The 24316-nt window shown below is 37.1% G+C and overlaps 1 protein-coding gene across 6 annotated transcripts in view; it reads right to left on the bottom strand.

Annotated features, from left to right (window-relative positions):
- COL14A1 (collagen type XIV alpha 1 chain) overlaps positions 1-24316 on the bottom strand; it is a 262146-nt gene that overhangs the window by 80372 nt on the left and 157458 nt on the right. For all 6 annotated transcript variants that reach the window (XM_008255863.4, XM_002710753.5, XM_070075442.1 and 3 more), the window contains exons 25-34: positions 22848-22904; positions 19634-19773; positions 18686-18809; positions 18358-18501; positions 16168-16332; positions 15554-15592; positions 15251-15389; positions 10198-10340; positions 8858-8967; positions 6763-6921 (exon numbers count right to left, since the gene is read on the bottom strand). In XM_008255863.4, the coding sequence (XP_008254085.2) occupies positions 6763-6921; positions 8858-8967; positions 10198-10340; positions 15251-15389; positions 15554-15592; positions 16168-16332; positions 18358-18501; positions 18686-18809; positions 19634-19773; positions 22848-22904 (1220 nt within the window). The remainder of the gene's footprint in view (positions 1-6762; positions 6922-8857; positions 8968-10197; positions 10341-15250; positions 15390-15553; positions 15593-16167; positions 16333-18357; positions 18502-18685; positions 18810-19633; positions 19774-22847; positions 22905-24316) is intronic.

Raw genomic sequence — 24316 nt, 5'->3', positions numbered from 1 at the left:
GGAAAAGTGTGGTGCCTTATTTTCTCCACAGAAGCATTACCCATCCCTAAGTCCAAGGTACCTCTAGACCACAAGATGGCCCAAGGAGATGGCACAATTGAAACAGGCTGTTATAAGTTTGCATAGCACCACAAAAGGGGCTGCTCTAACCGAGGTTTTTTTTGCCTTTACATTCAAGAATTTCAGTGTCTTATTGTATCATTCATTCCAGTTAATAGAATAACCTGTGACCACTGACAGCAGATCCCAGATCTGTAAGTCAAGGTATCTTATTTTCTTGATTTTATACACGTGTTGTGCTGTTTGCAGAAATTTTTGTATAGCTCATTGCTTTGATTTTTGCAGATATTTTAAGGTCTCCCTATCAAGGTTGTGATACCTGAGCCTGTCCAGGGCAAACACACAACAAAATTACAATCAATAAAAATTAAAGTTTTTAAAATAAAGCATTTTGTTCTTTTTTATTTATATAAAGGGGAGAAATTTCATGTATTTCATATATTCAGCTTTAAGAGCATAATACTACTTCCCACCCAACCTTCTTTCTCTTCCTTTTCTTACTTTTCTTTTAATTTTTCAATGACATACTTTCAATTTTCTTTCTAATCACAAGCTTAACCCTTCACTAAACAAAGAATTCAATAAGTAGTAAGCAGTAAACCAACTGTTCCTAAAGAGTACAGACAAGGGCTATAAATAATAATCAAATTTCAAAATATAAATTCACTTAATACATCATCTTTTTTGTACGTTGTATATTAGTTACCACAAATCAAGGAAAACACAAAATATTTGTCTTCTTGGGACTGGATTATGTCACTAAGCATAATGGTGTCCAGTTGTATCAATGGATAAAACATTTTTTAAAGTGCACTGCAGCTGATTTGTATAAATAACAGCAACAAATATTTGACTGGACTACCGGGATGTAGTCACTGATGAGTTGTTGTAGACAAATAATTTAGTGTCTCAGAGTCTCAGCTTTCTCATCTGTAAAGCTGGTATAATAATCAGGTTGAATACCCCTAATCCAAGAATCCAAAATTCAAAAATTTTAGAGCCCCATATGACACCATAAGTGGAAAATTCCACATCTGACCTCATTTGATGGGTCATAGCCAACATGCAAGTCCACTAAAAATATTGTGCTAAGTTATCTTGAGGCTATTTGTATAAAGTGTATATAAAACATAAATAAATTCTGTGTTTAGGTTTGGGTCCCCTACCCAAGATATATCATTATATATACACAGACATTCCATTCCAAAGTTTGAAAACATTCAAAGTCTGAAACACTTTGGGTAGCAAGAATTTCATATAAGGGATTCTGAACCTGTAGCAGCTTCTCATATAGCTTTTGTGAGGATTAAATGAATTAGCATAGAGCAAATATTCAGAACAGTGTCTGGAAACGAATTTTCATAAATAATTAATACTACTTTAATTTTTATGCATAGTTCTTTCATAATTAAACTTTTAAGGTACTGGGGTATATATAATACAGATGACAAAGAAGAAAGATCAGAATATGTGATGGTATTGAAAGCACAAATATAATAGTAATTTGTTTCCACAATAATAACCTTATATACTTGGTGTTGTGATTGAGAAAAAATTTACCAACTAACATAAACAGAAACCAACTAGTTGAAAACCTGTATGTACCAGGAAGTATCTTTAGTATTTTGCATATATCATTTAATTCTCAGATTACTACTATAAGGTAGTAATCTGGGATGAAAAAACTTAATTTAATTATTTGTTGAAAGCTTAGTTCTGGTTGTGATTAGAACAGTATATCTCATTTTCATGTGGTTTATTTTGCAACAAAAGGATCTTTGATCTAGTGTTTAAAATGTAAATAGCCCGCCTAACTTTACAATGCCATTTCATCTGGAGACATTTATTAAATGGATCCCATTATGACAGCATTACATAGATTCAGCTAAGTCTGCAAATCATTCTTCCATTAAGAATTTTCCATTTATGAATAGAGCTCTCAGTGTAAAAAATATTTTCGTGAATGGAAAGATTTACTTAAAGCAAAGGCCTTTCACTACTCCAGTAAGCACTAGGCTTTCTGGAAGTTTTTCAAATAAACATTCACTGCCTAGCCACCTGTAACAGTAGTGTCTACATACAAATCTTTTGCTAGACTCTTACCTCTGGAGTTACTGGATTAATAGCTCCATGTATTTATTTAAGAGTTTGAATGCCTACTAAGAGCTGAGTGAAGCTGATACTATCATTCGAGGAATGCTACGTGGGTTGCCCTTTCTTTTGCAAGTGACATGAAGTCAGCAGCTTGCTCTTTGAGTACAACAAATTTATTCATAATTGTCTTGAATTTATAATAGTTTAGATTCCTCAAGCTTTATTTAGAGGCTTCTTTTCCAAGATATATTTCTGGGGATTGACTTTAAAAAAAAAACACTGTGGCTTTTATTACAAAAGCAATGATACACATATTTTCACAAAATATACAGATATGGTATATCTGAATATCTTATATTTGAGATCCTTAAAATACAAAATAATGTGACCTAAATAAATCATATTTTAGGCAACTAATGAAAGGGGAAGCCCCTTTCTACTTCTCTGACATTTTTCCTTTGCAACTAACTGAAACAATTTGAAAGATGTATTTGTGGGGGAAAAGAAGGGTGATTTGTTTAAAAAGGGGTGGGGGAGTGAGGGAGAGATGTGTAACCTCTTACTATCATTTTTTGGTGATCTCTTTCAAATGAACACATAGCCATTACAAGAGCTCATTTTTCATTATTGGACATTTCTTGCTTGGGTGTAACACAAAAGTCAAGTCATTTGGGGTCAAATGTTAGCATGAAAATAAGATTAAAATATTTGTCAGCGGCTGAGTCATTTTAATCTGTGAATGGAAATTAAAATGCCTTCCTGGCTCTACTTTCCACATAGTATCAGAATTTTCTCCCCTGATCTTTTTTCTAGCACAATATAACTCAGCTCAAATTTTTAAATACAGTGCTATTAGAATTCATACAAATATACAAAAAGCTTTATATTGCACAAGAATAATATAGAAAGAGTAGGGAGGACCAAGCCACCTTAGTCTCTGAATAACTTCTATTGACTCCATCTAAAAATACGATTTACCAATCATTCATCATATTTTAGCTTTTGAACTGAGTATTTCTATTGGTTCTTAGTCCATTTATTGAATTTAATGAAAACACTAATTAGATTAGAAAATAAAAGTGAATCACTGTTGTATTTGTTGGTAGTAATTAAAGTATTAAATAGACACTTTGGGGTTGTAATTCAAGCAGTGATGCATCTTTAGACCTGGCAATGAACAGAGTACATGGTCATTACAGATTGGACACGCTCTCTGCCTTAAGTTCTTAAAACTCAGTGTCACATTCAGAGGAACACAGTGCTCCAATAGAAGGCAGGTGGTCCTATGAAAGGCAGCTTTGGACTCTCACCTTACTTTCCACACTTTTTGGAAATGGACCCCTCCCTAACTTCAAGCCTGAGTTTCTGCATCTATAGAGAGGGGGTAATATAAGCATGTTTTTTCTAGGGTTCTTTTGGATTAAATGATACCATCACAGAGAAAAATACACTGCTTAATTCTTAGTAGGCAAAAAATAAAGTTTACCTACCATTATCATCTTAAGGATTAAAAGACATAATTCATGTGAATACACACTAGCATTTTTTTTGGTAATTTAACTTATTTTTGGGATCATTGATTAACCTACTTTTGAGTTCTACATAAAAGCTTTAACTCAGTGAATAAAATTATAAGCAACCCCACTGAATGTTTCTCTTCTTGAACAGATGAGGGATAAATACATGCCAGTTAGGTAACTACCTAAGGTTAGATTTGAAGAGCTAGAAGAGACACTAGGAGACATGATCCTATGTCCGAAGCTGAACAATTTTCTAGAATCATCTCTTCAGGCATCAGAACAGGTAGAAGAAATTTCTTAGCATGAAAAAGTTTGCAAAGACAGAGCACAGTGGTTAAGCTTCTTTCCACGTGTGTTTTCATGGCTAAGTTACATCTGCTTATTAGTTTAGTCTCACCATGGACTGTCGCTGCCTATAAAATCTTCCACTGCTGAACACAAGCTGTTTTTATTAAGGACGTGAATAATTTCTATACAGTAGTTACTGTATCCTCAAATCCATTAATCTGTCTTCCACTCAACTATGGTTGAAGAAGAATATTTTTCTAAAGACTGGATCTCTAGAATCTTCCACCATCTGGTATTTATTAAATTACTGTGGAATTCGGCAGAGAATGCTGAGCTATAAGCTACTAATCCTTCTCATATGATAATTACTCCTTCTGGAATAATCCAAAATTTGTCCATCACACATTCTCTTTTGCTGAGCATTTGAGTACAGGTTTATATAAAGATTGTGTTAACAATCTCTGATTTTCAAACTGAACACTAACCACTGGGGCCTCTCTTACCTTGTACTGAAACAATTAAATAATATCCCACACATCTAAGTTTCCAATCACATTCTTGTGATCTAACCTAACATCATCCATTTCAACATAATCAAATTCTTCAGTAAGTGGGAAGACAGAAAATCTATTTTGTAATCCGTTGTAGACTTCTAAATTCTAACAAAAACTACGACTTTTTTCCGTCTAGCCTTACAAAGAACTCTTTAACCACTGACTTCCATAAATTCCCCTTTGTCTACTACTGGTTTGAAGTTCCCACAGAGCGTGCCATATTTAATTGCTTTCCTTTCATAGCCAAAAGTAAAGATTGATCATCATTATGTCTAAAACCTACAGGCACTTTCACTTATAGAAAAAAATTCCTTGATATTTGATTGGCCACATATTTGAAAAATAATTATGATATATAATTTTAAATATAATTCTCATAATTGTTATTATAGAAATATGGCTAAAAAAATACAAGTTATGATTTAAGAGAAAGTGTGATACATATAACTGGATTGTTGTCAATGTTATAATATATATTCCAAACAAAATTTTAAGAAAAGACATGAGGCAATTAAAATACACAACATTTTATTTAAATTCTACCAAGTGTTTCTTCCATGAAAGTTTCTATTATTCTCAGTTATGGTAACAGATTTTAAATAACTTACTCTGTTCACAGGAATTTATTAGATACTGTGCACTGTAGGGGTGGATTCTAATGAAGAATATGACAATAGTTTCTATTTTGGATAATTTATGCTCTGGCTACAAAGATGAAATATGGATATATGAAAGAGCAAACGAATAATATATGACTGTTAGTAATCAAGTACTAAAAGTCTATAAAAGGTGAGATGGAGTTTGTATTGACTTCCTTCAGTATTAATAGCTGATTATCATTGAATGCTTACTAGGTGTCAGAGATTTTATATGCATCAATTCTAAAATTGAGAACATAATAATAAGAGTAGGAAGTGATTTGGGACCAGAATCTAACACACATAAAAATGTTGATACATTTTATATTCTCTTTTTAAACATCTAATCCATAGTTCTTCCAGGCAAAGTAGGAACAAAATAACTTAAAGTTACTTCAAAGCTAAGTATTAAACTAGTTAGCACATATCTACCTATTAAAGTGTGGAAGCATGGATCCTTCCCTATACACATGAGTTCTACTTCTGTTGTTACCACAAAGAGAAATAACACAAAACAGGGATATCCCAAAGTAAGTCACTCTACCTCTCTGGGACTGTTTATTGGTAATAAAGGGAATGGACTCTACTAGGGAAGTAAAATTAGAATTGTGCTCCTTGAAGGGATTATTGGAAGGTAGAGGCACCTGCCACATCATGTCTCTGCTCCCCCCAATTACCATGGGTCCATTTTAGTCTTACTTATTGACTTGAAACAGTATAATATTTCATTCACACAATGTGATCTTCAGCATAAAAGAACTTTGAGAACCACTGAATCTTTCTGAAGTTTCATATGGCTAGCTAGTACTACAGATTTATGAAAGTAGAAGACAGTAATAAAAATTCTTAATACGCTTGATTATTCTGTTACATAGAAGAGAAATGTAGAATAGAATAGTCAGAATTGTTCACAGAACAAACTGCCTTACTAATTATAGAATGATTCCAATTAGAGAATGCTGTTAATTAACTGAGAAAGCTTGGTGTTAAAAAACACCATGTATCCACTATTCTTTTTGTGAGTGATGAGTGAAGAGAATTTATTTGCTTTATTTGCCAATTGGAAGTCTCCCAGACTTCAATTCTATGTTGTAAAATGAAAAATACAGTCTATTAGGATGACTTGATAGTTAAATAGCTGTTAATATTTAAAGGGTGAACACCACATCAGTCATAGAAAAAAATCCAGTATAAAAATGTTAAAATCTAACCCAAATTACAGGCCTGTGTCAATTTGCTGTATAAAAATATTCACAAATTTGTATTTACTTGTATAAATAAATTTCTTTTACAGTTTTAACAAACCATTTACATCACAAATTGTGTGGTGGACATTTTACTATTCAAATCTTGAAATGTATTTAGAAAATAAACTAGCCTAGTTCCTGAAGCATTCTTCTTTTAAATAGTGGGACCCTCCTGCCAAGAGCTTTGAATATACATGTTTTAGAGAATTATTTATTAGCCATTATATATTTAAAAATCCATACATCTATCCATTCATCCAGCCATTCCTGTACCAAACATTTCCCCAGAAAGAAGCTGAATATACATTAAAATGATTTTTTTCTATAACAATCACACAGCTTTACTTGTTTGTCTACTTACTGGTGCCGAATTTCCATTTGGTCCTCTTGATCTAACCATTCTCCCTAGTACTTCTACACCGTCTGCTGTGATGTTAGCTGATGCATTTATTGCCTTCTCACCCACTTCCTTGCAGTCAATAACCACCTTGACCAAAGTCTTACTAACAATAACATGTAGCTGAATAAAAAAAAAAAAAGTTTTAGGAAGAAGGAAGAAACATTAACTAAATTTGTATAGTTGTACGAGTCATCATTAAAAGTATGAAGAAAAGCGTATTTTCTCATCTCATCACATATTTTGCTAGAGAAGATAATTTTTTTTTTTTTTGGACAGGCAGAGTTAGACAGAAAGAGAGCAGAAACAAAGACAGAGAGATAGGTCTTCCTTCTCCATTGGTTCACCCCCAAAATGGCCACTACAGCTGGCGCTGTGCCGATCCGAAGCCAGGAGCCAGGCGCTTCTTCCTGGTCTCCCATGTGGGTGCAGGAGCCCAAGCACTTGGGCCATCCTCCACTGCCTTCCTGGGCCACAGCAGAGAGCTGGACTGGAGAGGAGCAACCGGGACAGAATCCGGCTCTGCAACCAGGACTAGAACCCGGGGTGCCAGCGCCGCAGGCGGAGGATTAGCCTAGTGAGCCGTGGCGCCGGCCCGGGTGCTGCATTTTTTAGCTGTCCAGAGATCAGTGGGTTTGCTCACCAAACACAAAGCAAACATGTAGAAGGAACCATGGCTACCCCAGTGATCACCAGAAGTAAATGCTTCTGAGAAATGAACATTAAAGAATGAAGATCTGTTGAAGATGCCAAGATATTAAAATTATTAAAATTAAAATAACTAAAAGATTTTACAAAAGCTTTCCCCAAGATATCTGACATGATGGCACTGTTTTTTTTTTAACTTTTATTTAATAAATATAAATTTCCAAAGTACAGCTTTTGGACTGCAGTGGCTTTTTCCTCCCCATGACTTCCTCCCACCTGCAACACTCCCATCTCTTGCTCCCTCTCCCATTACATTCATTTTCAATTCTCTTTATATATAGAAGATCAATTTAGTATATATTAAGTAAAGATTTCAACAGTTTGCACCCACACAGAAACACAAAGTGTAAAATACTTTTTGAGTACTAGTTATAGCATTAATTCACATTGAACAACACATTAAGGACAGAGATCCTACCTGAGGAGTAAGTAAGTGCACAGTGACTCCTGTTGTTGACTTAACAATTGACACTCTTGTTTATGGCATCAATAATCACCCTAGGCTCTTGTCATGAGTTGCCAAGGCTATGGAAGCCTTTTGAGGTTGCCAACTCTGATCTTATTTAGACAAGGTCATAGTCAAAGTGGAAGTTCTCTCTTCCCTTCAGAGAAAGGTACTTCCTTCTTTGATGACCTGTTCTTTCCACTGGAATCTCACTCACAGAGATCTTCCATTTAGGTTTTTTTTTTGTTTTTTTTGTTTGTTTGTTTGTTTGTTTTTTTTTTTTTTTTTTTTGCCAGAGTGTCTAAAATACTCTCATGGGCTCTTCAGCCAGATCTGAATGCCTTAAGGGCTGATTCTGGGGCCAGAGTGCTGTTTAGGACATCTGCTATTCTATGAGTCTGCTGTGTATCCTGCTTCCCATGTTGGATTGTTCTCTCCCTTTTTTATTCTATCAGTGATGACACTGATTTAATATATAATATTTAATATAAAAATATCATGAATCAATTTTATTTATCTTCACATTTTAGGATTTTGGCTGATTACATGTCTTCCTCTGCATTGGCAACCAGGTAGACACACAATGTACCCAATGAGCAACAATCCATTTGGTAACAAATAATCCTCTATTGTATTGTTCCTCAAAGGGAGAACCTGGACCACTTCTACCAACATCTCCTAGAATACCTGCTAGAAATGCATATTTCAGGGTTCTAACTCAGATTTATCCACTCAGAATATTAAGTCCCAAAGACAGTAATTTTTTAATTATATTATTTTTCTTTTTACAAACAATTATTCATATTCCCATTGAAATTTGAGGTCCAAAGCTCTATGAATTTTTAATGACTCTATTGTTTTGTCCAAGAGCAAATAAAATATATACGTATATATGAAATTACTAACCTTATGAAAGCTTCCATAGAAAATTTTCTTAATTTCAGGTCCTTCAAAAGTAACAGTTTGAAAATCCCCACTGTAGTCATAGTTGAAATAAGTTAGAGTTTTCCCACCATCTATTCAAACACAGAAAAACATTTTAGAAAGAATGAAAATGGTTCAATGATTTCTTTCCTACAATTCAACCCAAGACTGCAAATAATGCATCCATTATTAAAATTGTGTTTAAAACAGTGATGGGCAATGAAATGATCTTTGGTACAGGTGTTGTTTCAGGCCTTTCAATGGCTATATTATCTTATTTAACCGCATAGTGGTAATGGTGATGTAAGGACCCCTACACAGACTCTTCTTCTCTACCATCTTGCCTATGCTCTTATTCCCACTACTCCCTTAAGTGAGGCTGACCAAAGCTGGAAGTACAGGCAGACAAGGGGAAGAATAAAGTTAATCAAATCTTGAGAAATTGAAACCAGGCCCTATGTCTTAGTAATGCACTACAGTGATTAACTATCCCAAGACATGCAGTTTATACCACCCAAGATACATCATCTATTATGAACAATCAAAGGCCTTCCTAAGCCTAAACAGGGAACATTTTATTATTTAAAAACAGGAACATTTTCCTGCATTGGAAACAAGCTTAGAACACTTTCCTTATTCCAATGTTTGAATGAACACCTAGCAATAGTCTCCAAAGTTTGGATCCTAGTTTCATTGGAACCCTACACTAAAACCAACTTTAGAAAACTCGACAATCCTCTTAAGCGATCATCCTGTGCAACATTCAAGAGCGTGATTTGAGAAGTTTCTTTCACAGGTCCCTCCTCAACATTCTAAGTTCCAAAGACTGGGGCTTCTCTGTCTTTAGATCTATTCTCCTTCTAGACTCATTCTAGATGAGTCGTGGCTTACAGATCATATATACACAACTTCCAAATTTATATATCCCAGAATTCTTCCTGAGCTGCTGCTGCTAATCTGACATCTCTGGAATATCAAGTGGACATCTCACATTTATCTATCTGCTTGTACCCCTCCCTACACCACCACCACCAATCAACCTTGGCCTTCCTGGAGTCATCATTATCTCAGTAAAAACTCTTTGTCTCTTGTCATGTTGCTTACCACTCTATCTCAGAGCCTAGTGCTGGCACAAGATGGAACTCAAAGCCTATTATTAAATGGGTTAGTGAATAAACAAATGAATCAACTATTACATTAATTGTTTAGTGTTTACACATTGCATGAGTTACTCTGCAATATACATAAAACAGGCCAGATGGCATGCCACACACGTTATTCATTCTTGCATGTGCAAATGTTATATAAATTAATATACTTACTATCTAAAATGATCCCAACTAAGGGGTCAGAATTTTTATTTAAAATTTCCCAAAGAGCAAAGGGCTCCTGTGGTGTGTCAGGAAGAATCCGGAACAGAAAACTGATTGTGTAGTCAGAGGGCAAACCTTCTGGATGCAAATACCTGAAAGTGGAAAGAAAAGAATGTCTTACTATGTCCTTGCTCAGAAGTTACTTCTCTGATTACAAAACAATAAACTAATTCATCAAGATTTAGAAAAACAGAAAAGAAAACCACCACTAATCCCAGTCAGATTGCTGTTTTGGTCTGGTACATTTTCTTCCAGTCTTTAAAGAATGCTTGTCCCTTGATATTAGTAGCATCATTTAACAGATACTTATTTTCTTAGACACTTTAAAAGTCTGATATTAAATGGCTGCATAGCCGTCTGTTGGTTGGCTACAATGCTTCTTATTGAACATTTTTGCACTTTCATTAGTTTCAGTATAATAAAGAATGTCTACAGCCCTTTTATAAAGCTTAAGACATTATCACTTTCCACCACATTTTTCATTTAATTGTGCTTCTCTCTTGGCTGTGTGCTGTGATACACCATCTAGGTCAACCTTCAAGAGTGAAAAATATATTACCAAGGTCCTGGGAATGTGGCTGAAGACAGCTTTCAGGCACCAACCCCCCTTCAGGAACTGCCTTTGCTGAAGAAAGACTCCTCCGCAGTGCTTCTTTTCAATGACTGATCTTTAAAAATATCTAAAGACCGGGTCTTTTGGCCTCAGCTCTGAAGGGTCATCTTATTTTCAATATCCCTCCAGCTGTGGCTTTCACTGACATGGCTTGACCTCACCCTCTGCCCATTCCTGCTTCCTTCATCCTTCCACAAAGTCACACCCCCTCAATTGCCCACATGCTAATCTCCATGGGAGACTGCCCGTGGGGAAACCAACATTTGACACAAACTCATCTCTCTTTAAAACAGTTAAGCACAACACTTATTTATTTTTTTAAGATTTATTTATTTATTTGAAAGGCAGAATTACAGAAGGAGGTGGGGAGACAGAGAGACAAGAGAGGACTTCCATCTACTGGTTCACTCCCCAAATGGCCACATGGGCAGGGCTGGGCCAGGCCAAAGCCAGGAGCTTCACCTGGGTCTTTCATGCGGGTGCAGAGACCCAAGCTTGTGAGCCATCTTCTACTGCTTTCCCAGCGTTATCAGGGAGCTGGACTGGAACTCTAACCAACACCCATATGGAATGCCAGAATTGGAGGTGGCAGCTTTACCTCCTGTGCCACAATGCTGATCCCTTACTTTTAAAAAAATATTTATTTATTTATTTGAAAGGCAGAGTTACAGAGACAGAGAGAGAGAGATCTTCACTCCCCAGATGGCCACAATGGCTGGGTCTGGGCCAAGCAGAAGCCAGGAGTCTGGAACTCCAGTAGCATCTCCCACGTGAATGACTGAGGCTGAAGCACTTGGGCCATCTTCTGCTGCTCTTCAGTCATCAGCAGGGAGCTGGATCAGAAGTGGAGCAGCTAGGACTCAATCCATACCCACATGGGATGCTGACATCAAAGGCTTAATGTGCTGCACCACAACATCAATCCCTCATTTATTTATTTTTCAATCTTCCCCCCTTTTAATACAGTAGGAACTCTATAATAGTTATTAGCTGGATTAACACATTTTTGAGTATGTGGGAATTTAGCATGAGTGTGAAAATGAAAGTGTATTTTGCATAGATAAAAATATTTTGTTCATTCATTTGTGTATTGGTTAAATCAACAAAAACTGCTAAGTGCCAGACATTATAACAGAAATTTAAGATATATCAGTAAATAAAACTGATTAAGATGCTTGTCCTTGTATTACTTCACTTCTAGCAGGGCAAATTATATGAGGGGTCTTCAACACATTCTTAGAAATGTGTATTATAAAAAATGATGCATAGATTTCTAAATCTATTGCATCAAAATTAACATATCTTTTAATTTAACTTTTCCACAAGCTTTTTCATACAGTTTATCAGAAGGTAATAAGTGCCACAGAAAAACAAACAACAAACATTTCATCATCATGGGGTTTGGAAATGTTGGAGGAGGATTATGTACCAATTTTACTTAAAGTCATTAGGGTGGGCTCATTGAGAAGATTACATTTATTCAAAGCTTAATCAAAAAGATTATATTTGAGCAAAAACTCAAGAATGCAGGACAATTAACAATATGGATCCATGAAGAAAGGGTGTTTTTGGAAAAAGGATTACTGAAAAGACACAACATGAGATGGACCAGTTGCGATTGGGTAACAGCATGGAGGCATTACTCCTGGAGCAAGACTGAATAAGACAGGTGATGAAGTCAAAGAGGTAACAGTTTCCCATGTAATATGGAGCTGTGTAGGCTATTCAGGAATTTTGCCTTTGTCTATAAGGTAAATAGAAAACCAGTGGCAGATTCTAGAATGACATAATCTGATGTACATTTTAAAAGAATCATTCTGACTGCTGCTGCTACTTGTAAAATAGATGAGAAGAGGGCAAGAGTTTGAAGCAGGGTGACCAAGTGGGAGTGTCATAGGGCAGAGATGATGGTGGCCCTGACAGGGTTGATGGCAGTGGAGGTATGAGAAGGTACAGATGAGAGGATTTCTTGGTAGATTGGATATGGAACATGACAGAAAGAGAAGAATTGGGTTCTTTTGCCAGAGAAATTAGTTAGACAGAGCTGCTATTAATTGAGATAGAAAAGATTGTTAAATGAAGCTGGTTCTAAAGAGATGATCACAGATATTATATAGAACACATATTTTGAAATGCCCTTTAGGCATCCAAGTAGAAATGTCTAGTGGGAAACTGGATACATAGGTCCAGACTTGAAGAGATAGGTCTGTACTGGAAATACAAATTTAGGAATATTTGGAAAATAGACAGTTGTTAATACTATGATGCCACAGAGATCAATAGGGTATGGGTGAAGAGAAACAAGGAGAGCAATGAGCAAGGGAACAGCCCTGAAAACAAACAGCCAACAATATAGACAGAAACTCAAGAAAGTCCATGTCCTGGGAGCCCAGTGTAGAGAGTATATCCAGGAAGAGAGTAATCTACTGACCCAAATGATGAAGATAGGTTAAGGAATAAAAGGGAAGGGAACTGATGGTTGCATTTAGCACAGTGGACAGTATTGCTGACTGGATGGGCATTTCAGTGGGATATAAGAGGATGAGATGCTAGCGATTCTCATTTCAGGCTAGGCTTCTGGGAATGATATTTTCAGATGCCCATTTTAATAGTCATCATTAAACAATATGAGAAAGTCCTGCTAGACAGGAACACTAGATTTTGGGTTTGTCTAAAACAATACACATATTCTGTAGGACAGACATTCCTAACTTTCTTTTATAAAATGGATCTATACCTGTAAGAAGAAATACTTAAATTATTAGCAAAGCTCTACTAATTTTGAATATTATTCCCCACAATAAGCACAAAAAAGAATTTTGACAGTACTAATATAGGTTAATATTTAATAAATGACACCTTTGAAGAATACAGGAAAAATATTTTATAAATGGGAAAGTTGAATCTAATATTCTAACACAATCTTTCTCACTTTTTTTGTGTCCATGTGCACAGTATATCAAAATTCAAATACTCTGAAAATGTTCCACATGAAACATCAATGGTATTTTACGACAAAAACATTTTAAAAGGCGCGGGTGAGAAGGAGGTATTGTGGCATTAAACCATTACTCCTGTGATGCCAGCATCCCATATTATAGCACCAGCTCTGCTTCCAATCCAGCTTCCTGCCAATGCACCTGGGAGTTCTGTCACCCACATGGGAGACCTGGATGGAACTCCAGGATCCTATCTTTGTCCTGGACCAGTCCCATCCATTGTGGCTATTTGGGGAGTGAATCAGAGGACAGAAAATCTCTCTGTCTCTCCCTATCTCTCTGTCACTCTGCCTTTCAAGGAAATACAATAAATTTTTAAAAAGGACAAAAACAAATGTTGGTTTGGAACCTAAAGTAGCAGATTTCAGGGTTTGAGGGATGATCCCTTAAACCATGATCTCATGGCCTTCAGCAATCTGCAGAGTTGCTGAAAATGGCCCCATGGAGCCCCATGTGTCCTACAGACTGTCTGCAATGTGGCTAGATAATGTGACTTTTACCTAAACTTGACACTACTATTCAACTGTCTAAGTTGCTGTTGTTACTTTTCAAGGGTAAAAGCCTTCTGAGTCATGGCATTATTGTCAAACAGTTCAGTGCTTGGATCATTTAACAAACTGTGCTACCTCATACAAACCATTACTTCTTTGTGCTTTGGTTTAATCCTTCATAAAATTGAGATAATAACCAAGTCCAACTCACAGAATCATTTGGCGTTTGCATGAGTAAACATACAGAAGCATTTAGAACAATGCCTGATACATTGTCTTGCTATGTAAGTATCAACTACTTATATTCATGTCCTATAATCAATTATACTAAAATTCCGGTAGTGTTACATGTGAGTCTGGTGTGGTTGTTTTTGTTGTTGCTGTTGTTTTTTTGTTTTTGTTTTTGTTTTTTGACAGGCAGAGTGGACAGTGTGAGAGAGAGACAGAGAGAAAGGTGTTTCTTTTTGCCGTTGGTTCACCATCCAATGGCCGCCGCGGCTGGCGCGCTGCGGCCAGCGCACCACGCTGATCCAAAGGCAGGAGCCAGGTACTTATCCTGGTCTCCCATGGGGTGCAGGGCCCAATCACTTGGGCCATCCTCCACTGCACTCCCGGGCCATAGCAGAGAGCTGGCCTGGAAGAGGAGCAACTGGGACAGAATCCGGCACCCCAACTGGGACTAGAACCTGGTGTGCCGGCACTGCAGGCGGAAGATTAGCCTAGTGAGCCGCGGCGCCGGCCGAGTCTGGTGTTTTAAAACACAAGATGTAAACATTAGCTGCTCTTAAACATCATGGAAATTCATATGAGCCATTAGAGCATATTTCAAATTGATATAATTTTTATATTGAGAGCCAGTAAACAAATGATTGCTTTAACATCTTGCAACAGGAACATACTTAGTTGGCTGGGAAACCAGAGCGTCTTTGTGGAGCTGGTAACAAGGATACACATTGAAGGTACCGGGCTCCATAGAAACTCCTTCCACCAATGAAAAATCCTTTTCAACCAAACCAAACATTTCCATCATCTTAAATCCTAAAAGACGGAAAGAGAGAACAAGAATGAACACACACTTCAGAGTTTTAAATTTCAAGGTTTTTCTATTAAGGATTTAAAAATAATAATAAAAACAGAAACTTGGACCTCAGATAAGAGTTACACAAGATATTTTTATTTGAAAAAAATATGATAGTGCATACCTGCAAGATCAATGCCATCCTTGTGCAATAGTGGGCAGGCTGGAAAACAAAACAAACAGCGTAAACCCCTCATGTAGACACTTTCCAAGCATACTCTTTTCCTGTCCTGAGAAGTGGAAACTAGCCTAGTCTTTCAGGAAGTGTGTGGAAGGGTTCCCTATCAGATGTGGCTATGGTTTTCTGTGGTTTCACAAAGATGGAAATGCTTCAATGTCTTCACTAACACCAGAAGGCCACAGCTTTCTTCTACTTTCTGTGGCCCACCAGAATCATTGTCATTGGCAGCATGTGTCAGAAGACAGTGCACTCCAATTCATTTTCCAAATAAGCAGTCTTAATACACTTTTGAAAACTGCCATTTGTGTTTAGGCACAGCTGCTTTTAAACATATCCTCTCATCCAATAAGAAAAAGCTTTATCAACCTAAAACTCTAAACAAAGCAGAGGGCAGGTTATTCCATATGTGCAATGCCATAAACCTTAATGTCTGCTTAACAGATAGCACAAGAAGTCAATATTCTTTTCTCAGATCAACCTGGGAGTCCTTGTTTCATCAGTACTAAACAGTTAAGCCTTTAAACAACACAAGTAAGTGCAAATTCCAAAAAACTAACTTGCTGATGCGGTTTCACAGACAAAAGTAATTAATTCATCTTCAATCTTCTTAAAGGCATCAAAATCGTCCACAAAGAAGACGTGGCGCGCACTGGGCTTACTGCCAATGTTAACCAACTCCGAGTAATCTGCATCGGCCACACCGACTGCAAAAATGTTGTAGCCTGTGGCGGAAGGGAAATAGATTTCTGATTACTTTAAATTGCACAAAATACAAATAGTGCATTACAAGACAAGTCCAAATGTTTAAAATATGTTTATTTAGGAAGGCCAATGGGGGTGGATAATTCATTCTGTACAGTCTGTCGGAATTCTACTTGCACTTATTTCATTATGTGATAATTATCCATCATCCCCTCAAAGAAATTTTCCATTTTAAAGAAACTCAAGAAGGCCAATGCCCCAGTTAGCGCCTGAGACCAAATAGTTCCCATTTAAGTAACATCTCTGCGATTGCCTTTTTTTTTTTTTTTTTTTTTTTTTTGACAAGCAGAGTGGACAGTGAGAAAGAGAGACAGAGAAAATGGTCTTCCTTTTTGCCGTTGGTTCACCATCCAATGGCCGCCGCGGCTGGCGCGCTGCGGCCAGCGCACCACGCTGATCCAAAGGCAGGAGCCAGGTGCTTCTCCTGGTCTCCCATGGGGTGCAGGGCCCAAGCACTTGGGCCATCCTCCACTGCACTCCTGGGCCACAGCAGAGAGCTGGCCTGGAAGAGGGGCAACCGGGACAGAATCCAGCGCCCCAACTGGGACTAGAACCCGGTGTGCCGGCGCCGCAAGGCAGAGGATTAGCCTATTGAGCCGCAGCGCCAGCCGATTGCCCATTTTAATAGTTGAGACGGAGAAACTAAATTTGTCTCATTTTTCTGTTTGTGTCTTAGTTTTCAGAAACAGAAATGAAGATATTAATAGGCCTAGCAATATTTTAGAAAACTTTTATTTAATAAATATAAATTTTGAAAGTACAACTTTTGGATTATAGCAGTTTTTTCCCCCATAACTGCCATCCCACCCATAAACCATCCCATCTCCCACTCCCTCTGCCATCCCATTCTTCCTTAAGATTCATTCTTTTTTTAGACAGGCAGAGTTAGACAGTGAGAGAGAGACAAAGGTCTTCCTGTTTCCATTGGTTCACCCCTTAAATGGCCGCTATGACCGGCGCATTGCGCTGAACAGAAGCCAGGAGCCAGGTGCTTCCTCCTGGTCTCCCATGTGGGTGCAGGGCCCAGGCACTTGGGCCATCTTCCTCTGCCTTTCCGAGCCACAGCAGAGAGCTGGACTGGAAGAGGAGCAACCGGGACAGAATCTGGTGCCCTAACCGGGACTAGAACTCAGTGCTGGCGCTGCAGCCTGAGGATTAGACAAGTGAGCTGCAGTACCAGCCAAGATTCATTTTTAATTATCTTTATATACAGAAGATCAACTTAGTATTTACTAAGTAAAGATTTCAACAGATTACACCAAAGAGATACACAAAGCATAAAGTACTGTTTGAAAACTAGTTTTACCATGAATTCTCATAGTACAACACGTTAAGCACAGAGATCCTACATGGGGAGTAAGTGCACAGTGACTTCTGTTGTTGATTTAACAATTGACACTCTTATTTATGATGTCAGTGATCACCCGAGGTTCTTGTCTTGAGCTGCCAAGAGAAGCCTCTTGAGTTCACAAACTCCAATCTTAATTGGAGTGGCAGTTCTCTCCTCCCTTCCGAGAAAGGTACCTCCTTTTTTGATGGTCCCTTCTTTCCACCAGGAGGTAAGTCAGCATTCAATGCTTGGCAAATAAATACCAAACTACCATATTCCAGGCATATTTCATGTAATTTAAATTTCACAGCAGTCCTGTGAGAATCCCTTTTACAGGATAGAGAGCTGAAGAGGTTCTATGGTGAGTTTTTCCCCCTGGTCCTTTATATTAAATATTGCAGTTAACTGATGGAGATCCTTATATTAGGCATCCTGCACATAAAAATGGTATTAGAGTGATAAATTTTCTTTAATAAATCAATGTAATTACAGATTGGTAATACAGAAGGAATTTTAAAAATCACATTGTCATGTTAGTATTAAGAAAGATTTGGAAACATTTAAGGAATGCCGATGAGGACTATAAATTTGTATTTAGAAAACAAAAGTTCTGACTTTATTTGAAACCCCTATTGTTTCTAAACATAAAACTCACCATCTGATTGCATCTCCCTGGAGATTTTGTTCACATCATCTTGTGATCGTCCATCAGTTATAACCACAATGACTTTTGGGATTCCTCTTCTTGTACCTGACTCTGCAGTAAACAAGGTGTCTCGAACATGCTTAATTGCTTTTCCTGAAATAAAGGAAGACAATATTTAATTTCAATCCCTCCCATTTTTGTTTTACTGGGAGGAAAGGATAGGGAAGAAGTTATTAAAGAAAAATCCTTTTGAAAACGTCTGTCTCAAAACAAGCTCATTTTAATAGTTATTAGTAATTCATTACTTTGGACCCTCGCTGGATTTGTTTAATCTTACCTGTTTTTGTATTTCCTCCTTTATATGAAATGCGTTTAATTGCATCAAGCAGAGTCTCTTTGGTTTCGTAAGCATTTAGTTTAAATTCTGTTCTGGGGTCATCAGTGAACTGAACCATTGCAACCTAGAAAGAGAAGTGGAGTCATTTGTACATATGGAGATTTCTACTGGGTCAGAGAAAAAATATCATACCACAATATCACCTACAATTTTAATTTCTTCCTTAATCCATTCCATGTTCATCTTGGGTTAAAATTTCGAATAAGTTACATACCAAATTTGAAAACGACTAGCATTTTTCCTGTAAGTATTTCTCAAGAAATATAGTTTTTAAATCTCTAAGGCCTATGGGACTTTTTAAATTTATTTATTTTTCTTTTTTTTTTTTTTTTTTTTTGACAGGCAGAGTTAGATAGTGAGAGAGAGACAGAGAGAAAGGTCTTCCTTCTGTTGGTTCACCCCCGAAATGGCCACCATGGCCGGAGCTACGCCAATCCAAAGCCAGGAGCCAGGCGCTTCTCATGGTCTCCCATGCGGGTGCAGGGCCCAAGGGCCTGGGCCATCCTCCACTGCACTCCCAGGGCACAGCAGAGAGCTGGACTGGAAGAGGAGCAACCAGGACAGAATCAGGCGCCCCGACCGGGACTAGAACCCGGGGTGCTGGCGCTGCAGGTGGAGGCAGGTGGAGGTGAGCCGTGGCGCCGGCCCCTATGGGACTTTTGTCACCTCATTTGACAGATGTACAAAGGCAATCTAGGCCTGGTAACTTGACTCAACCAGGTATAAATACACTGCTTTCAAATGCAGATTTTTACCTATACTTCATTTAGAGTTGAATCCAACTATTACTGTTCTTTATTATACCCCCTGACAAGTAGCCAGAATAAGGGTTAAGCAATAATGTTTACCTGTGTAAAGATGAATTAGTGATTGTTCTATTAGACTTGCCTGAGTTCCATCTGTGCCAATCTTGTCCAGGGCTCCAACTGTGCTATACAGGAAGTTGATGATCTTATTGAAATTATCATCTCCAATGCTCCAGGACCCATCCACCATAAACACCAGGTCTGCCTTGGCAGCTTTACATACTGAAGACCAAGAATGAATTTTAAATCAGAGATAAGGGGAAACCATAGTAGTAACTAAGCCAGTAAGACAGATAATGATTTCCCTCTGATGACTAAGGCTCTCTCAAAGGAGACATATGAAGCTGTTTAGGTTTATCTTCCAAACTCTTGCTCACCCTGTTTCCTCACCAACATTTCTCTTCTATACTCAAGGTTCCTATTTATGACTAAAAAGCTTCTATGGGCATTGGAAAACAGAGAAAAAAAGTCCACTAATTTAATCCCCAAAGAAAGAAAATGAGGGTATAGGAGAATGCGGAACTAAAGACATTTAGAGACAAAAACATGAGCAAATGATGTCTGGTGCCTACTGATTGGAAGAAATGCCAAGGTACCATGCTGCACACCCTAACCTCTGCCTTTTCAGTCAGCAAGTTAATGTCAAAGATATTCAAGCTCAAAGGGAAGGCATGTGAAACAATGGAAGCAGGCTAATCTAATCTACACTTTGATATATATTTGGCCTGAGGCCATAGCAAATTTTAATTCCACCCTTGCTCAAAAATTGTCTAGGCCTTTCTACTATCCACTGATACATGTCAGGAAATGTACACTAATGCTAGCCCAGGGAAACTATTAGTGGCAAGCATTAATAGATAAAAATGTAATTGAACAACAAAGGATAAACCACTACCAACAAAGCACTACTCCCTTGAAAACATTTATAACAGTCTTTTTCCAGTATCATGGACTGTTTCAGATTATCTGTGCCTTTCTTCCCCTTCATTAGTGTAAATCACTGTGGTTGATTCCATTTTATGATGAAGCAAACAATTTACTCTTCAATAATCTGAGTCCTTTCATCTTGGGCCAGTTGCACACAAGTATTCTATGAGTAAAGTGCCTTTCTCCTTTCCTTCAAAAAACTGCAGTTGGGTTTTTATCATACTAAATGCAATTTTATTCTCTTACAAGCTATTTATAATATAAAATTAACTATCTTTAACTGAAGTAATTCTCTAGGAATTTTTAAGGACCTTGTGTGATTATTTTCATGAGTTCTGCAATTTACAAAATTTTACAAATTTGTGGTTTGAATTTAAAACTGAAAAGGATCATAATATTTGTTAATTTTAAGTTCTTAAAATGAGACCATCTATTTCCAAGGAAAGATTAAATAAAGATTAGGCTTCGGCTTCAAAAAGAGAGCAAAATCCACTTAAAAATGTACTCAAAATGAAAATTTTTCAAAACCACAGAAAAGAAAGAAAATATACCAACAAGTATTAAGGAATTACCTCTGGGACACAAACTTGTGTTTTTAATTTTCTTCTTTAAATTTTTCCTACTTTTTAATGTTTGTTTAATAAATAGTATTACTATAATAACAAAAATTATAGAATTTTAAATAAATTCAGGGCAGACAGTCTAAAATGAATAATCCATTCAAGTTGCAGAGGTCCCACCATGTAAAGCATCATGATGAAAATTTCAGAACCAGTGTATCCTCCTTGCTGATCTTTATTTGCACAGACCTTTCCAAATCACCTAGGATTCCCAAGAGAAATCATGAATATCTAGTGAATGATATCCAAGTTCAGCTATAAATAAAAATGTTCTGAGCTCAAAGCATTCTGTAATACCTTCATCAGAAAGGCTTAATTAGTAAATTTAATTGGGATTGTATTTTCAGTGTCAATAGTGTGAATAATCATAGATATTTAGACTAGAGAAGGCTAGATATGAAGATGGAAGGAGAGTTTGGTGTTCTAGATAGTATGAACATAGTTTGAAAGATGCAGGATATCAGGAGACAAGTGTGGGGAATGCACAGTTGTACAATTTTGCTGTCACATAACATGATGTAGGAAACGATGCCACAAGTTGGGTTGATTACAGAAGACATTCGTGCTGTGGTAGGATAGATTTTGTACTTTATCAGAGTTTCTCATTGCCTCTTTGCTTCCCTGACAGTCCACTCTGACTCCACTGACTTTTAGCTCCTGTATGATAAAAACAATTTATTTTTCATTGTATCTGTGGCATGTATGGCATCTTGTGTAGTGAATGGAAGAAGCTTCCAATGCACCCTCTCAACTACATGCCCTCTCCCTTCAGCCGTCCATCCCATTTCCAAACGTAAGTTTCCCTTTCTCAAACATAAATTTTGTCAAGCCATATTCCCTTAACCCAAACTTCTCATGCAGGTCATTTCCTTTAATATAAAGTCCAGACTCCTGATTCTGGTCTACAAACCTGTTAGTAACTCTATCCTAACCTTTTTCTATGTGCTATACTGAAACATTTAGAGTTCCTCAAATACATTATTCACTTGGATTACTTTATCATTCTAAGTGTTTTCATTCCATTATTTATCTCTCGAACCCATTCCTCAAAATGTAGCTTAAATTCCTTATTCCTTATAAGCCATTAACCTATGATGGCATTAACTGTTTTCATTTCTGAGCTACCATCATACAATCTCTATTTTAGTGTATTTGGTAATTACCTAGGCAAGCACCCATTTCTCTTGTAACACTGACAGTAAGCATAGAGCAGCAACCATGTATTATGAATATGTTCTTCAAGCCTAGTATAAGAGCACTGACAATGAATAGCAGGATTAATAAACATCTATTCATGGAATGACAAAGAACTAACTATTTTGTTGAGAGACATTTCTAAAAGTTACCTTCATAGCTCAGGTAAAAACTTCTAAGAACTGTTGTGATGGCAGAAAGAACAAATGGGAAAGGCATTTCAAAGGGAAACTGGAAAGCAATCACTCTTGACTACCGTATCATAAACTGGACTTTCACCAAATTACACAACTATTCTTTGTTGGCGAACATTTACTACTCACATTTTCAATATTAATCGGTTATTTTATAAAAGCCACTCTTTATGTACAGAACTCATTATTAAGTGGTTAATTTTTCCAAATTATCACATTATGGTTTGACAAGCACTTGTTATGAAGAAAATTAAGTAGCAAATAAATACCTTTTAGTAACACCCAGTTAAAAAGTCAACAGCAAAAAAGAAACAGAAATCACAGATCTAGGGTCACATTATTATTGTTGTATTGGTTTTACCTTCTCTTGCTGGTGGAATGGTTGGAGGAAAAGTTGGTGGTTCAGTTGGAAAGGATTCTGCAAAGGAGAGGGAGAAACAACATCGATTATCATCTTCTCTGTGGGAAGAGAGGGAGTGACAGAGTAATAATTATTCTGGGGAGTCAATGATTTTGACAACTATCTCTTTTGAGAATTTAATGACTACTACAAATCAGCCACGGCCTGTGGAAACTGGCCCCGTCCACCCTCTCATACTCAGACTAAAGGCTTTGAAATGCCACAATTCAGTTTACACAGCAGGAGTCAATGAAATCAACCTCTCAACTCCAAGGGTGTTACAACATGATTTAAGGCAGGAATCTTGTCAGGCCATTTCAGATTTAGTGTCTGGCTACACACATACAACTGACTTCATTCTCACTCTCCCTAACCAAGGGTTGAACATCAATCCTTGCTCAGTAGCGTTTCCTCCTTTTCCCACCATGTGTCCCCTAGGATGTTGGTTAGCAGTAGAATCTGATTCACTCTCGAGTCTGCGTGGGTTGTATCTGGAAAACGTTTTTCAGTTCTGAGTACCAAGTGTAAACATTGGCAGGCTAGAACTTATTTAAATATTTTCAACCTGGATGATATGGGATGAGATACCCAGACACTATGCAGAGGTGTGGTTTGGCTATAGGATCTGGGGACAGTTAGATCAGAGTAGTGATACTCATAGCAGTTCAGTGCCAAAGCACTAGGAAGTTATGATGTCATTAGGAAAACACAAAATATTTATTATGTATTCACTAATTATTCTTATTTGGTACTAGAGATTTAAGAAAAACAGAAAATTCTTCTCATCGTCTAAGTTTAATATATAGGAAAACTTGCTTAGTAATCAGAGCTATTCACAAAGGGGATGTCCAACCTCAGGAGATAGTAAGCACTAAATAGCCCAGTAGAATTTGGGCTCTGGCAGACTAACCATCTGCCCAGAAAATTACAAAGGGAGTTCTCTTGTTGGCAAGACGTTTGGATGAGGTAAATATTTTTTTTTAACTTTTATTTAATGAATATAAATTTCCAAAGTACGATTTATGGATTACAATGGCTTCCCCCACATACCGTCCCTCCCACCCACTACCCTCCCCTTTCCCACTCCCTCTCCCCTTCCATTCACATCAAGATTCATTTTCGATTATCTTAATATACAGAAGATCAGCTTAGTATACATTAAGTAAGGATTTCAACAGTTTGCTCTCACACAGAAACATAAAGTGAGAAATAATAGATGATGAAATCAGATCAGACCCATCGTCATGTTTAATCCCAGTGAGAGTCAAGTTGGGAATTGATAATTTCTTTCTTTCTTTTTTTTTTTTTTTTACAGAAGATCAGTTTAGTATGCATTAAGTAAAGATTTCAACAGTTTGTACCCCCATGAAAACACAAAGTGAAATATATTGTTTGAGTACTCGTTATAGCATTAAGCCTCAGTGTACAGC

This window comes from Oryctolagus cuniculus, chromosome 6 (assembly GCF_964237555.1).
Source record: "Oryctolagus cuniculus chromosome 6, mOryCun1.1, whole genome shotgun sequence".
Taxonomy (NCBI): Eukaryota; Metazoa; Chordata; class Mammalia; order Lagomorpha; family Leporidae; genus Oryctolagus; species Oryctolagus cuniculus.
The sequence above is the reverse complement of the archived record's forward strand: the minus strand, read 5'-3'. Positions and strand labels throughout refer to the sequence as shown.